We start from the raw sequence: 15,583 nt of genomic DNA on the forward strand, positions 1-15,583 counted from the left end.
AGCCTAGAAAAGAAAAAAAAAAAGAAGAAAAAGAAAAAAAAAGAAAAAGACTAGAAAACAAATAACCCAGGTGATTCTTAGGCTCTGGTGAGCTTGGGGAGCACTGCATTGTACCTTCCCATCTCTCTTAAGAGGTGCCACTCAGAAAAAAAAAAAAAAAAAAAGAGGTGCCACTCAGGACTGGGTTTCCCTGCTGGATAGAAGGGCATAGCCCAGGGATCAAAGGGAGGCCAAGAAGTCAACTTTCGACAAGAAAAGGGATGGTCCCTTAGGGTAGTACAGCTGTAGAGGAGTGTGGAGGGTGTGTGTGTTATGGATTAGCCACTGACCCCTAAATTGGAGAGCTCACCTCTGAAATAAAGGGGTGCTGCCCTGTAGTAGATGATTTGAGGCCAGGGTAAGAGTTTAATGTGGCTGGTGGGGGGAGCAGAAGAGAGGAAAGAAACTCCCTTTGATAGAGGACAGTTTCTGGGACATAGAACAGCAGCAGGACTATAGAGATTCTCAAACATTCCTGTTCCAAGATGGTCCAGTGAAGGCAGGGAGTAATTGGTGATGAAGGGAGAGAAGTCAGCCTTTGAGAGGCCTTGTTTAGCCTGCTAAGGAGCTTGGAAGTCATCCCGAGGACAAAGGGAATTCTTGAAGGAGCAGCAGAGTGGTATGCAGTAAGATATGTGTTTCCAGATAGATCACTGATTGTATCAGGAGGACAGATTTTGGGCAGCCTGGGTGGCCCAGCGGTTTAGCGCCGCCTTCAGCCCAGGGCATGATCCTGGAGTTCCGGGATCGAGTCCCACTTCAGGCTCTCTGCATAGAGCCTACTTCTCCCTCTGCCTGTGTCTCTGCTTCTCTCTCTGTGTGTCTCATGAATAAAAAAATCTTAAAAAAAAAAAAAAAAACGCAGGAAAACAAATGGGATGGATGTAATTATCAGAAGTGTTGCATGAGGGTAAGTACATTGTTAATTTGTGAGACATGTTAGACATTGACAAGTAAATAGAATGTATTCCTGTGAACTGAGATAGAAAAAGAGGGAAGGCTGGGGCTCCTGGGTGCCTCAGTTGGTTGAACGTCTGCCATCAGCTCAGGTCATAATCTCGGTGTCCTGGGATGGAGCCCCCGTGTCAGGCTCTGCGCTCAGTGGGATCTGCTTCTTCTTCTCCCTTCTCCCCTCTCCCTGCTCATGCTCTCTCTCTCTCTCAAATAAATAAATAAATAAATAAATAAATAAATAAATAAATAAAATCTTTAAAAAGAAAAAAGAAAGAAAGGGAGAGGAGGCCAACCAGGTGCTCATGATATTCATGTACCCTAAATATATGATCTGAGGCACTTGAAATTCAGGAGGAGTCCGTCTGACAGGACAGATGCACATTGAATAGCCTAGAATATAGGCTGTATGATCCTTCCATCCAACTTGTACCCCACTGCTTTCCTCTTGCTCCTCACTGTGTGCTTTACCCTTATCCAATAAACCATGTGTCAAGCATCTTAATTTAGTCTATGAGCCTTTTTTTATTTTTATTTTTATTTATTTATGATAGTCACACACACACAGAGAGAGAGAGAGAGAGAGAGAGAGAGAGAGAGAGGCAGAGACACAGGCAGAGGGAGAAGCAGGCTCCATGCACCGGGAGCTCGACGTGGGATTCGATCCCGGGTCTCCAGGATCGCGCCCTGGGCCAAAGGCAGGCGCTAAACCGCTGCGCCACCCAGGGATCCCCCCCTCTATGAGCCTTTTTATTAAACTTTATTTCAGGGACTCCTGGGTGGCTTAGCGATTTGGTGCCTGCCTTTGGCCCAGAGCATGATCCTGGAGTCCTGGGATTGAGTCCCATGTCGGGCTCCCTGAATGGAGCCTGCTTCTCCCTCTGCCTGTGTCTCTGCCTCTCTCTCTCTGTGTCTCTCATGAGTAAATAAATAAAATCTTAAATAATAATAATAAAGTTGATTTCATTTTTGTTTTTAGTAATCTTTACACCCAATGTGGGGCTCGAACTCACGACCCTGAGATGAAGAATCATGCTCCAATGACTGAGCCTGCCAGGTGCCCTAGTCTGTGAGCCTTTTTATTCTGTGACTTCTGGGATGACTTCCTGGTACTGCACCAGCAGGCTACTATAGCATCAAGGTCATTCCCCACACCACAACCCAGCTCTGACTTGAGTAAGTGGGTAGACTGGATGGTGATGTCACCTATCAGGATTATAGGAAGAGGGTCTGGTTGTTCTATGGGGGGGGGCTAAGGATATACTCAGTTTGGATGTGTTGAGTTTGAGGCAATGTAGGACTCTAGGTCAAGAGGGCCAACAGGTGGTTGTTCATACTGACGTGAAGTACAGGGATTTAGATACTGGTGGTCATTACTATTTAAAGCAATGAGCTTGGGTGAGAGCCTGTTGAGAAACAAAAGTTTTCCTTCCCACTATTCACTCTCCATTTCCTTTACTATCCCTTTGGTGCCCTAAAAGTAGTCATACAGCCTCACCTTCTCACAGGAACCTTGTGGGGCCATGTCATATGTTGAAGCCTGTGAGGGATAAACCCTGACCACCATTTATTTTCCCTCAGCCAGGTATACTCTGCGATAGAACTTCATTGCTCTTTCCCAGCTCAGTGCTGGGCAAAGCCCCTTAGGAGTCTCAAACTACTTGGAGGACTAGCCTTTCTTATAGTGCTGCAAGGAGAGCATGGGGCTTCTCATGCCAGGCCATGGTCCCAGAGCTTGGGAGAAGCTGACTCTCAGACTGAATGTCAGAGCTCAGCACCTTATCATCATGCCAAGGAGCCTGATGAAACAGAACAATTACAACAAAGGTGACTGGGGGTGGTGGTGGAGGGGGGGGGGGAGGGGGCAGTCTTGGTGGAAGACTCACTACAGGCCTAAAGATACGGAGCCAGGCATTTGTTATCACTCAACTATTTATTCAGTTTGGGCACCAAATAAATATGCCCGGTGCTCTAGACATAGCATCCTCCACTGAGATTTGATAGTATCTCTTCCTTCCACCTAAGGGATTATATCTCTGAACCCAAACCCATGTACCCAGTGATGCCAAAAAGACTGCATATTAGGTGTTGAGTATTGGCAAATGTAGGATGTAAGTGTAACTCCCCCGCCTTAGCCCAGCAGAGGAATAGGAATAGAACTCCCCATTGCCTCTGGGCTCCCAAGCCTTCTCTTCAGGTGAAAAAAAAATTCCAGCTTTTTCAAATCCAGAGTCTGGGAAATAACTGGCCTTTTTCTGACAGTCACTTCCCTACCCCCACCAGTAGTTCACAGGAACCCTGGAGACTGGTCGGGGTCTGAAGTGAAGCACCTTCTAACTTACATCTTCTTTTTTATCTAGCAAACATCTGAGGGTCATGAAAATGCTGTTCATTGTGCATCACCAATAATACACATGACAGTAGCAGCTACCAGTCCTTGAATTCTTTTTTTTAAAGATTTTATTTATTTAAAAAAATTATTTATTTATTTATTCACAAGACACAGAGAGAGAAAGAGAAAGGCAGAGACACAGGCAGAGGGAGAAGCAGGCTCCATGCAGAGAGCCTAGCGTGGGACTTGATCCCGTGACTCCAGGATCATGCCCTGGGCTGCAGGCGGCGCTAAACTGCTGCACCACCGGGGCTGCCCAGTCCTTACTATTTTTATCTCGGATTCCCAGATGAGGAAAGTAGGGCTCAGAGATGCTCAGAGAGGCTCATTTACATTAGCCGTGGGCCATACAGTCCGCAATAGCGTTTAGATCTGGATGTCAGCAGGATGCTGTGCAGGGACCGCAATGGCTTTCCACCCTCAGCAAGTCTCAGCGTGGTGAGGTGACAAGACCCAGTGTCATCAGTGCCATAAGTGTGGCATGAGCAGTGCATTCAGGGAACACCAGAGCAAGCCACTTGCTGCACGAGCTGGAGGATGGGATGCAGCGTGACTTTGCTGGGATGCAGGAGAGTGGAGACAGGTCTAGGAGAATGAGCGAAGGTTAATCAGTTGGAGAAGGGAATTCCAGGCATTTTGGGAAGTGGTGGGAGTGGAGGTGGAGAAAGCCACTGTTTGCTCTCCTGTAACTTTGGTGTTCAGGAGTTTTGGCATTTCAGAGTCACATGGCCTCCAGACACTGGTAGTTTGTGAGTCGCTAGGGAACCAGAGTGTCAGAGAACACAGGCCAGGACTTCTCAGCATGTGGGAGTTTTTCCACTCCAGCAAGAGCAAGCCGAGAAAAAAGCAGAACTGCATGTGGGGAGAAGAGGAAAGAGCAAGGCTTCCTGACCCAGAGCTGCATCTACTGTCTTCAGAAATACCTGGGGAAAAAAAAAAAAAAAGAAAAGAAATACCTGGGAGCTGGGGTGGGGCCCAGACTAGGTTGGAGTGACAAGTGTGGACTGATCAGTGTCAGAGGGAGGGGAGGGGGGATGGAGAGACCCGGTTAAGCAGGCTTCTCAGCCAACCACTCCTTCATTACTTCCATCTTATTACCTGCGCCCTTTCTGAGCATACTTCCCTGGCTGACCAGCCTAGCCATTCTGCTTGCCTTCTCTCCCATGTATTTGGTGAACCCTTTCTCCACCTGGTCTTCAAGGGCTCTCCACCAGGGCTTAGCACCCAGGAGCACTCAGGGTAGGGCATGGCCCGATATGGATGCATGACATTTTGGCCAGACTAGAGGCAGCAAGTTCCCTGGTCCAGGCCTTTTGGTCTCCTTTCCACTGCTCCTCCCTGTCCCACTACTGTGTGTGACTCTCTGTAAAGCCCCTGGAAAGGAGCCCATCCCAACACGTGGGGCCCTTGCCTCTGTCCTCCAGCAGTACTGCAACTAATCTAGCTGACAGGCTGCCTCTGAACCCTGAATCCCCAGGACCTCAAACCACCTGATCCCCTGAGGGATGGGACTACTTACAGCCTGAGATGCCCTTTGAAGTGAACAGAGGCCCTCCTGTCTTGGGGGAGCACCCAGCCAATGCTGGGTCTCTGCAGGCGCTCAGATGAGCAGTCAGGGTGGCCCAGGTAAAGGTAGAAGAGGGAAGAGTCTAGCTGGTCCATCAGGGACCCCCATGGCCTCACCTTTCAGAGCTTCCTTGTTCTAAGCACCCCTCCAACACACACACAGTTTGGATCTTCTGTGGGCTCCTGCCTTCTGCGGTGATCGCTGTGGGTGCTACCGTACACCTTTCTCTGGAAGAAGGGCAGGACATCAGGGATGCTTAGAATCTTAGAGCCGGGAATGACCCTAGGGATCTTCTGACATCTCTCTCTCTCTCTCCCTCTCTCTCTCTCTCTGATGCTGAGGCAGGGATTTATCTATCTATCTATCTATCTATCTATTATCTATCTATCTATCTATCTATCTATCTATCTATCTATCTATTTTAAAGATTTTATTTATTCATGGGAGACACACAGAGAGAGGGAGAAGCCGGCTCCCTGCAAGGAGCCCAGTGTGGGACTCGATCTCGGATCCCGGGATCATGCCCTGAGTCAAAGGCAGACAGACATTCAACGGCTGAGCCACCCAGGCATCCCTGAGGCAGGGATTTAAAGAGAGCAACCGAAGCAATATGAAAAGAAGAAGGAGTCAGTTAGGATTTTTGTTTCCTCTCAGGCTTTTAGCCTGGGTGTCTCCTTCCCAGTAGACACAGGTGCCTGTGCACACACACCTGGGGTCTGTTTTCCATGATAAGTTTACCTCCTGGTGTTTCTTGTAACCTCCCAAGCACTGAAAATCAAGAGCACACCGGCCTCTCAAAATCCTCATACGTAATTTGATCAGACTTGGTGGGAATACCTGCCAGATCTCCCAGGAAGGTTGCTTGGGGGTGGGGAGGTGGGGTGCAGAAAAGCCCAGTGCCAGCCTCTCACTGTGCCCCCACCCACTCCTCCAACCCCAATTTCTCTTCACGAGTGTGCAGAGAGAAATCTATATTCCCATGGCAAACGCGTGACAAAGGTAGATAGAGGGGAATATAGGAACCGGGCAGCAATTTTATGTTGAGGCTGGAAGGAAATGTAGAGTTCATTTAATCCAATTCCTCCTTATTAAGTGAGGAAACTGAGGCACTGATAGGGGAGGTGCTAGGGAGCCAGAGCCAGAACCAAGAACCCTGTTCTATGGACATTTTACTCCTGACTTCTGACTTCTGATAATCTCCCAGATTATCAGAAAAGCCTGAACCTTCTCACCTCAGCCCTCCTTGCTTTCTTTTGCCTACAGGTTGGTAGAACCCAGAAATCAAGATAAGTGGTCTGCTACACTGGTGTAGGGCAGGTCTCCACTGGTCTCCATCTGAGCCCTTTGAGCTGGTTCTCCCAACCAGACAGCACCCCGATGCCCCAGCAAGGGGACAGTTTGGCTGACCTCGCTTTGCAGCCAGCCAGCCAGCCACACATGGGGAGTGTGGACCTTGCCTGCCCTCCCTGAGTCTCCTGTGAGTGCCTTGCAACCAGATACTCCCATTTGTCTCTGTGAAGGGCCTTGACATTGCAAGGTCATATAATAAAGGTATATGTGGAGAGTTTGTGAGCCCAGCCCTAAATTGGTTTGGGGGACTTGAAGTTTTTTAGTGATTCTATAATTATGACCCAGGAAAGTTGAGCCAGGTCTGGTGACTCAATCTCATTTCCAAGTCTCCTCTAGGCGGACAACCTTGGGCTGTCCTGCAGACAGCTGGCTGGCAGAAGGATAGCCCCCCTCCCCCAGGCTCAATGGGAGGATGGAGATGGGGAGAGGAGCATGTCTCAGCCTGGGTCAGCCCCCAAGAATCCCAGGAAGGGCTGGCTTGGGCTCTAGACAAATTTAACTTGTCATTAAGGTTCTGAGTAGGTCTCCAGGGGAGCATGGGGCTGACCTGGCTCAGGTGTCCCACTACAAGCTGACCAGGGATCCTAGCACCCACCCCTCTTCCGGTTGTCTCTCTGGAATGGGCCTCTTGCCCAGGCCAGAAACATCACCTAGAGCAATTGCAAACTGTAATCTAAAAAATAAGAGGGTGGTGTTGAGTAGGGAAGCTGGGAAGGTGTTTGAGGAGTCGCTGGGAAGTTAGGCAGCAGGGGCAGCCTGGACTGGCATGGGGAGACAGAGTTCTGGGAGTGTAAAATACGCTTTCTGAGAAGCACTGGTGTAGGGGATTTCAGCCAAGACCTATGGCTGCCCCTCCCCCTCCTCCAGGAGGCTGCCTTCATGGCAGACAGCAGATAGATGCATGACAAAGGTGCCGTGATGGCCCTGTCCCGGGGGGGTGGGAGAGATGGCTGGGGAGGGGCCCCCTCCTGTTCTAAAGCGGGTCTCTCCACCCCCACCTGGCCTCTTAATCTATCTGCCTTTTGGGCAGTTAGTGGCTTAGAGGTGAATGCAGTTAGATCTTTCAACAGACCTATGGAAAGGTATTGAAGTCACGCATATAGTTAGTTGTCCAAAAAAATTCATAGAGATGGGCACATGAACAGGGCTATGTTATACAGGTCAGAAGAAAAAAGAAAAACAGGCTCAAAAGCCTTCTGGATACTGAGGTGCAGACAGCAGGCCACTTTCAGGAGGGCCCCACCAGGACACCCAGCCCCTCAGAATGCAGACACTGAGCCACTCGCCCCAGCAAACAACCACAGATGGGCCCAGCTGAAGACAGGCCTCAAAGTCGGCAGAGGTCAGTGTCCCTAAGCTCAGGATTCTCACCTCTCAAGCTGTGGGGAACTCTGATCCCATCTCCCAATTTACTCTAGAGCCTCCATTTAAGGCAGGTTTGGGGAGCAGACATCCTCCTTCATAGACAGGATCCCTGAGAGCTATTCTCTTGCAAACAGAATCAAGTACTAAGCCAACAGTATGGGCCCTCAGGACAGTCAGGAAGGCCCAGGAAAATAGACCTTGGGCGGGAGAGTTTAGGGCAGGCTTCCTGCACCCCCTCCCCAAATCGCTCTCCACCTCTTCAGCTTCTTTCAACCGGCCCCACTAAACAAAGTGCATCCCTTGGCCTGGGGCTCTGGGGGAGGGGTGGATGAGGAGGCTGGACGCCCCAGTCCTCCAGAGGAAGGGGAGCAGGATACCTAGGTCTCAATGGGGGGCCCCGTCTGAGGCTCAGGCTTTGAGGGGATAGGGGGTGGTGTTGCTGGAGTTCTTTTAGCTGCTTTGAGGGGGATTCTGTGTGGGGGATTGGGGCTGGGGGTTGGGGGGCAGGAAGCTGACCCCAGGGGAGCCATCCAGGCCCATTCAAGGGTTGAGCACTTGTTTAGGGCTAGAGCTGCCCCCTCTGGGGACTGGGATTGTCCAGCCAAGGCCATTGTGCTGCCCCCTTCCCCCAGTGCCTTCCAAGCTTCTTTGAACCTGAACTCAGATACTTTTTTTCTGCCCAGCTCTCTCCTTTGGCTCTCCCCAGCCAGGGCCTAGGGCTAGAGGAGGAACGGCCAACAACAGGGCTAGATATTTGGGTCTCTGATGGGAGACGAAGAACCAACCCAGTGTGGGGGTCTCCTTGTGGGGGGCCTGGGGTGTAAATGTGTCCAAGTGCTCTGTCTGCACAAAGGTTAGAGAATGTGGGCCCAGTCAGTCCAGAGTCTGGGCCTTAGAAGGGGAAGTGGAGGCCAGTCCCTGGGTCTGGTAGGTACGGGGCTCTGGGGCAGAAGACTTGAGGCATAGAAGGGAGGCCTTGCCTGGCAGCCTGTCCTTGTAGATGGGGTGGAATTCAGCTGGCTGGGCAGAAGGCTACGGGGCACCTGTGGCTTTGGTGTAACGGAAGCTGGCCAGTAATTGGGATGGGAATGCCGAGGTGTGGGGCGGTTGGGAATGAGGGAGCACAGCACCGGTGGCTGTTAAGGAGTTGAGGGGTGGCTACAGTGGCTCTCCACGCAGGCACACTCCAGAGTGTTTAGGGGCTGAGAGGATGGCAGGGCCCAGTCAGGAGATGGTGCCAGAATCTTTGGAGGGGGGTCCAGCACCTGGGCTCCTGAACAACAGGGAGGAGGTGCCTAGGCCACCCCAGACGGCTCTGACGGGCGCCTAGCTGGAGCGACCGACCACCGCCACCTTCAGGCCAGCGCCCTTCGCCTCAGTTTCTCCCACCCCCACCGCCCTGGTCCTCCACCCATCCAGGGGGCGGGGCCAGAGGTCAAGGCTAGTGGGTGGGATTGGGGAGGGAGAGAGGTGTTGAGCAGCCCTCGGGAGAGCCCTCATTTTTCCAGGCCCCCGGCTTGGGGCGCCTCTGTTCCCCATGGCGGGACACCTGGCTTCCGACTTGGCCTTCTCGCCCCCGCCGGGCGGTGGAGGCGACGGGCCGGGAGGGCCGGATCCCGGCTGGGGTGACCCTCGGACCTGGCTGAGCTTCCCGGGGCCTCCAGGCGCGCCCGCCCTCGGGCCCGGGGTGGGACCCGGCGCCGAGGTGTGGGGGCTCCCCCCGTGCCCCCCGCCCTATGAGTTCTGCGGGGGGATGGCGTACTGTGGACCTCAGGTGGGAGTGGGGCTGCTGCCCCAAGGCGGCCTGGACACCTCCCAGCCGGAGGGCGAGCGGGGAGCCGGCCTGGAGGGCAGCTCCGAGGGGGCCTCCCCCGAGCCCTGCGCCGCCCCGCCCGGGGTCGTGAAGCCGGACAAGGAGAAGCTGGAGCAAAACCCCGAGGAGGCGAGTGAGCTGCAGCCGGGCTGGGGCGCCGGGTTGGGGGGCGGCCACGGGAGGCAGAGGCAGAGGCGGAGGCGGTGGCCTACGGCTCCTAGGCCCGGAGCCCGACAGGGGACCAGGCTGGGGCGGCCACCCGGGCAGAGAGGGGTGTGCGGCCCGAGAAGCCACAAGGCAGAGCGCTGGGCAGGTGAGGGCCGGGGCAGCCCCGGGAGTGGGAAGCTGCCCCAGGCTGGCCTTGCCCCCCCTCTGCCCCCCGCGTCTACTAGCCACTTCCCACTTCCAGGCCTGGCCTGACTGGGGTGGCATCGCTCTGATGACCAGCCCAGTACCAGACCCAGCTTGGGGGTTGAGACCCTCTTCCCACCTTAACCCTTCTTGAAAATTTGATCCCTGCGGGACTCAGGACCTTGGCCTTCGGGTTAAGTACGGCCTGAGGGTAAAATCAGTGCTTATCCTAGGGTTATTGTTCCTGCAAGTGTAGGGTGTGACTGATTTCTGCCAGAAGCTCCTGTTTGGGCTGTGTGTGAAGCGTGGGGCTGGGTTTACCTGCCGTCAAGTTTAGGGCTTGCCTTCCCTTGACCTCTGCCTTGGGGCCAGTGAGTCACCATTACGCAAGTGCACCCCCTGGCACCCCCTCGTAGAGAACTTTAACTGATATCGGCCTTAATTCCGTAAGTTGTAAATGAGACAAAAACTGAAGTGGTGGATGTCCCCGCCAGGCCATTCCCCAAACGTAGGGTCTGCTGAGGGCCTGAAAGACTTATGTGTCCAGCCCTGGCCAAGGATTTTCCCTTTTTTAGAAGATTTTATTTATTTATTCATGAAAGACCTAGAGGCAGAGGGAGAGGCAGGCTCCCTGCAGGGAGATTGTGATCCCAGGACCCCGGGATCACAATCTGAGCCAAAGGCAGACGCTCAACCACGGAGCCACCCAGGCATCCCCCTGCCAAGGACTCTTAAGGATGTAGCTTCCAGCCCTCCAAAGAGACCAGTGTAAGCAATTAGAGATCAAGTACTAAGCCTTTAGACCTCCCAGAAGGAGGTGCGAGCGCTTCAGCCAGCCGAGTCCTAGACGTTGTAGGAGGCGACTGGGCCTTGAATGATAATGGATGCCAATTGTGGTCCATTTCCTAAGTGCCTGGCTGTGTGCTCAGTGCCTACCTACATCATTACCTCATTAACCGGCACAAAATCTCCCGGGGAGGCATTATTAGCCTGTTTCACGGGTCCTAACTACTGATGAAGCTAGGATCTGAGCCGAGGTTACTGTATTTCAAATCCCCAAAGTAGGATTTGGACCTACTCCGCTCCCCATCACCTAGCCATGATGGGGAGCGGAAGACATTTAGAGGTCTGAAGCATGAACTGAGCCGAAGTTGGCCTCTTTGAGCTTGATGGGATTGATCACCCTCGGAATACTTCTCAAAGCCTCCGGGACGGCACAGAGGTTTTAGCTGCTCTTCTGGTCCCTTTGGCCACCTGCCCTCATTGGAGTGCCGGTCCATCACCTTCTGCTCTGTCTACCTTGGCTTCCTCTCATCTACCTTCAAGCTCACATGCCTTGTAGACAGGACAACCACATTTTCTGTCTCCTGCTGGGATGGCAACATGAACTGCTCCACCCTATCTAACACCCAGTGGCTCAAGGCCCCAACCGGTCGTCCTCATTCCTTTCACATTCTACATCCCATCTTTTGGAAACTAAGCTATCTTTGCCTTGGAAATACACCCTGAAGCAATCACTACCGCCCTAGTCCCAGCCCCTCTGTCTATGGGGGGTGAGATGGGGTGGGATGCCGGATGCGGGAGGGAGGGGGGTGTTTACTGAAGTTGCCTCCTTAGTCTGATGTCAACATGTCAACTGGAGTGAACATTTCAAAATCAGATCATTTTACTCCACATCCATTCAGCAGCTCCCCGTTTCACGGACCACAGTATCCACAGAATCTACTCTGCTCCCCCTTGGATTTCGTGAGCTCCTCTCCTCATCCCTTCCTAGCCCTCAGCCTTTCACCCTGCACCACTCATGGTGCTCGAGCATCACTTTCTTTTATTTAAAATTGTCCCCGTGCCCATAATCTACCCTGCTGTACCTTTTCCCATAGTGCTTCTAACCTAGTAACATACTGGATAATTACTTGTCTCTCCATATTAGAATGGAAGCCCCTTGAGGCCAGGGCTTTCTGTCCAGTTGTGTAGCCACTGGTTTACAGAAAGAGCACTAAATCTGTTGAATTCATCAAGGAGAATGCCTGTGTGTTGCCAAAAGATAGAGTAAAAATAAGGAATAGTTTGATTTTAAAAATGAGCACCAGCTGTCTACCTATCATTTAATTCACACCTTTTCAGAAATACATTTTGTTGTGTTTGTGTCTATACATGCCCTGTCCTACTCTGGAAGCACACTGGGGGAGAATATATTGAAATGACAATTAGAGACATGGTGGTGCCCTTTACTTTGTCTAGTCTCAAAACCGCCTCAAGTTGGGGTCATACTCATAAAATCTTTTGTATTAGTGGGCTCACAGGCAGCAGCTCCCTTCATAACTGGATGGGTGTTTGCTCTCATGGAGACCAGGGTCTGCCTTTCCGTCTGTGCAAGCATGGAGCTCTGTGTGGACTGGATGCGTTGTTTTCTGGGGTGAATGATGTTTGTAGATAGATCATAACTAGATTTTTGGTGGATAATCTGGGTGCAGATACTCCATGGACCATTCCTTGAGGCCAGTCAGGTTCTTGGGGTCCAGGTGGGAAGGGGGACGGACAAGTTACACATTTGTGTTCTTATGTATCCTCTGCCTTTTTTGGATGCAGTCCCAAGACATCAAAGCCCTGCAGAAAGACCTGGAGCAATTTGCCAAGCTCCTGAAGCAGAAGAGGATCACCCTAGGATATACTCAGGCGGATGTGGGGCTCACCCTGGGGGTTCTCTTTGGTGGGTCTCCCTCAGTATTGTCCTGACTCACAGTACACAGGGAACACATCTCTGGAAGAACATGCCTGAGCTTGGGCTTTTCTTCCCACCAGGGGAGCAAGGGAAGGGTGTTTTGGGGGCAGGGGAGCAGGGGCAGGCTTTACCTCCACACATGAAATAGGGTAGAGAGGGAGGGTAAAAAAAATACCTGGACCTTGAGTTCCCTGTGGGAAGAAGTAGAACCCTGGTGTGGGGTCTTGGGAGGGAAAAGATGGGGAGGCCCTGGGTCTTGGGGTCAGGAAGTTACTGCCTCCTGCCTTCCTGCCTCACCTTGTGTTTTTTTCAACTGGCCTCCCCAGGGAAGGTGTTCAGCCAAACTACCATCTGCCGTTTTGAGGCTCTGCAGCTCAGTTTCAAGAATATGTGTAAGCTGCGGCCCCTGCTGCAGAAGTGGGTGGAGGAAGCTGACAACAATGAAAATCTACAGGAGGTGAGGGTGGGGAGGGAGGCTCAGGGAACTGCCCGAGTCTTAGCCCAGTTTTCAATGCTTCTGTCCCTGGTTTGTCACTCTCCTTGGGGGCAGTAATCCTCAGTGGGATGGAATAGAATTCCTTGGTTCTGTCGGGAAAGGGGTCCAGAACCGCCTGTCTAGACCCACACTTCCAGGATTCTATTTCATACCATCTGTTGCTGGTGACCCATCTAGTCAGTGGGGACCCTTAGCAATGAGCTCTGGAGTCACTACCCTCATGGTGCTCAAGAGATCCAAAGCCTGCCATTCCATTTTCTCCTCCCTTGCCACTCACTCCCTATCTCCCCAGATATGCAAAGCAGAGACCCTTGTGCAGGCCCGAAAGAGAAAGCGAACAAGTATTGAGAACCGAGTGAGAGGCAACCTGGAGAACATGTTCCTGCAGTGCCCGAAGCCCACCCTGCAGCAGATCAGCCACATTGCCCAGCAGCTCGGCCTTGAGAAGGATGTGAGTGGCTTGTCCCTGTGTCCTCCAGTCTCCTCCCCCGTCACCACCTCCCTGTCCCTAGCTCTGCCTCTTGCCCTCCAACCGCTCTAGACCTGTTGGCTTTGGGCCAAATGACTAAGCAAAGCCAGCCCCATTTCCCTGAGCTTCGGATCAAGTGTCACTGTACCTCATGTCTTCCATCCCAGGTGGTCCGAGTGTGGTTCTGCAATCGTCGGCAGAAGGGCAAACGATCAAGCAGTGACTATTCGCAACGAGAGGATTTTGAGGCTGCTGGGTCCCCTTTCTCAGGGGCACCAGTATCCTTTCCTCTGGCGCCAGGGCCCCATTTTGGTACCCCAGGCTATGGGGGCCCTCACTTCACTACGCTCTACTCCTCAGTCCCTCTCCCTGAGGGTGAAGGCTTTCCCTCTGTGTCTGTCACCACTCTGGGCTCTCCCATGCATTCAAATTGAGGTGCTGGCCCTTCCCAGGAATGGGGGCCAGAGGAAGAGGGAGCGCTAGGGAAGGAGAACCTGGGGTTTGTACCAGGGCTTTGGGATTAAGTTCTTCATTCACTAAGAAAGGATCTGGGAACACAAAGGGTGTGGAGGCAGGGAGTTTCGGGGAGGGGGGTGGCTGGTTGGAGGAAAGGTGAAGTTCAAGGATGCTCTTGTTTTTAATCCCATCACTCATCACTTTCTTAAATAAAGAAGCCTGGGACACAGTAAGTAGATACTTTTGTCTTTGGTTTGTCCTCCTGTGGTTACTGAAGAGGGGTTGGGGATACCCAATAGTTAGATACAAATAGCTCTTAGATCCCACCTGAAACCAAGGTGCCATTCAAACTGCTTAGCCACAGGGTGTCCGAGGGAAAGCCGGTATTGGAACCCACTTACTTGGAGAGTGCCCCTATAAGTGAACTAGTTCTTCAGAGCCTGGGGAAATATGAGTGGAATGCCTTATTTTTACTTTATTTTAGAGAGAGTGGGGATGGAGGTGGACAGGAGAGAAGCAGCCTGGAGACTCCTGGGATTCCATCCCAGGACCCTGAGATCACAACCTGAGCTGAAATCAAGAGTCCAGCACTCACCTGACTGAGCCACCCAGGCATCCCTTATTTTTATAGCTCATTGCCTATTAGGACCTGGCTTTTTGCTTTCCTCTCTCTACTCTGGAAGTGTTCTTAGTGTTTTTATACTAAGGAATGATCTTTAGATACTTTTTTTCCTGCTATTGCCCCAACTAGAAACTCCATCTTTGTTTTGTTGTATGCTTTGTTGATACCAAAGTCCATTTGGTTTCCACTTGAGGTTTTGGCCTAGTCTGTCCATGAGCAACTCCCCAAACCCCCATGTTTTTGTCCTGGCTCTGCCATTACTTAATTGGGGCTCTTGCCTGGAGCTGTTTTCTTGATGTGGGAAAAAACCAACCAAACCTTGGGCTGGTTTAAGTAGGAATAGAAGGAAATGGACAAAGATTGCCAATAGGTCAACATAAAGCTTTCCTAGTAAGAGCTACACCATTGACAGTATGTTGGCTTGGCTAACTGTACATGGGTTAGGCTCATTCATGCTGAATAAAGTCAGTATCTGCTCCACCTGGTGTACCAGGTTTTCTCTCTTCTGTAATAGTACTGGTGAAATTTGTAAAGGTTCCACCGTCCTCAAGAACTCGACCAAATTTCATCTACTTTAAGACAGTGGATCTGTTTTTCTTTTTCTTATTAGAGAGAGAGAGAGGCAGAGACACAGGCAGAGGGAGAAGCAGGCTCCATGCAGGGAGCCTGATGTGGGACTCGATCCCGGATCTCTGGGATCACGCCCTGGGCTGGAGGCAGTGCTAATAAACCTGCTGAGCCACCAGGGCTGCCCTGTTTTTCCTTTAAAATAGGAATCTTAGGTACCTCTTCTCCAGTCTCCCACCTCCAGCCCATTCCACCTGTATCTCTGCCTCTCTTTCTCTCTCTGTGTCTCTCATGAATAAATAAAATCTTAAAGAAATGAAATAAAATAGGAACCTTAGGTACCTCTTCTCCATTCTCCCACCTCCAGCCCATTCTATTTCAAGTGAGCAGGTTCACATTTCTCTGTGCTTTGCTCATCTCTTC

At 51.8% G+C, this 15,583-nt stretch overlaps 1 protein-coding gene across 1 annotated transcript; it reads left to right on the plus strand.

Moving 5' to 3' along the window:
• The first annotated feature begins 9,201 nt into the window (after window positions 1-9,201).
• Window positions 9,202-13,949, plus strand: POU5F1 (POU class 5 homeobox 1). Its single transcript, XM_041770023.1, has 5 exons — window positions 9,202-9,606; window positions 12,418-12,538; window positions 12,877-13,007; window positions 13,339-13,497; window positions 13,683-13,949. Exons 1-5 carry the CDS (start codon window positions 9,202-9,204, stop codon window positions 13,947-13,949), a joined length of 1,083 nt encoding a protein of 360 aa, XP_041625957.1.
• Window positions 13,950-15,583: the final 1,634 nt, after the last annotated feature.

Source organism: Vulpes lagopus, chromosome 1 (assembly GCF_018345385.1).
Source record: "Vulpes lagopus strain Blue_001 chromosome 1, ASM1834538v1, whole genome shotgun sequence".
NCBI classification, from domain to species: domain Eukaryota; kingdom Metazoa; phylum Chordata; class Mammalia; order Carnivora; family Canidae; genus Vulpes; species Vulpes lagopus.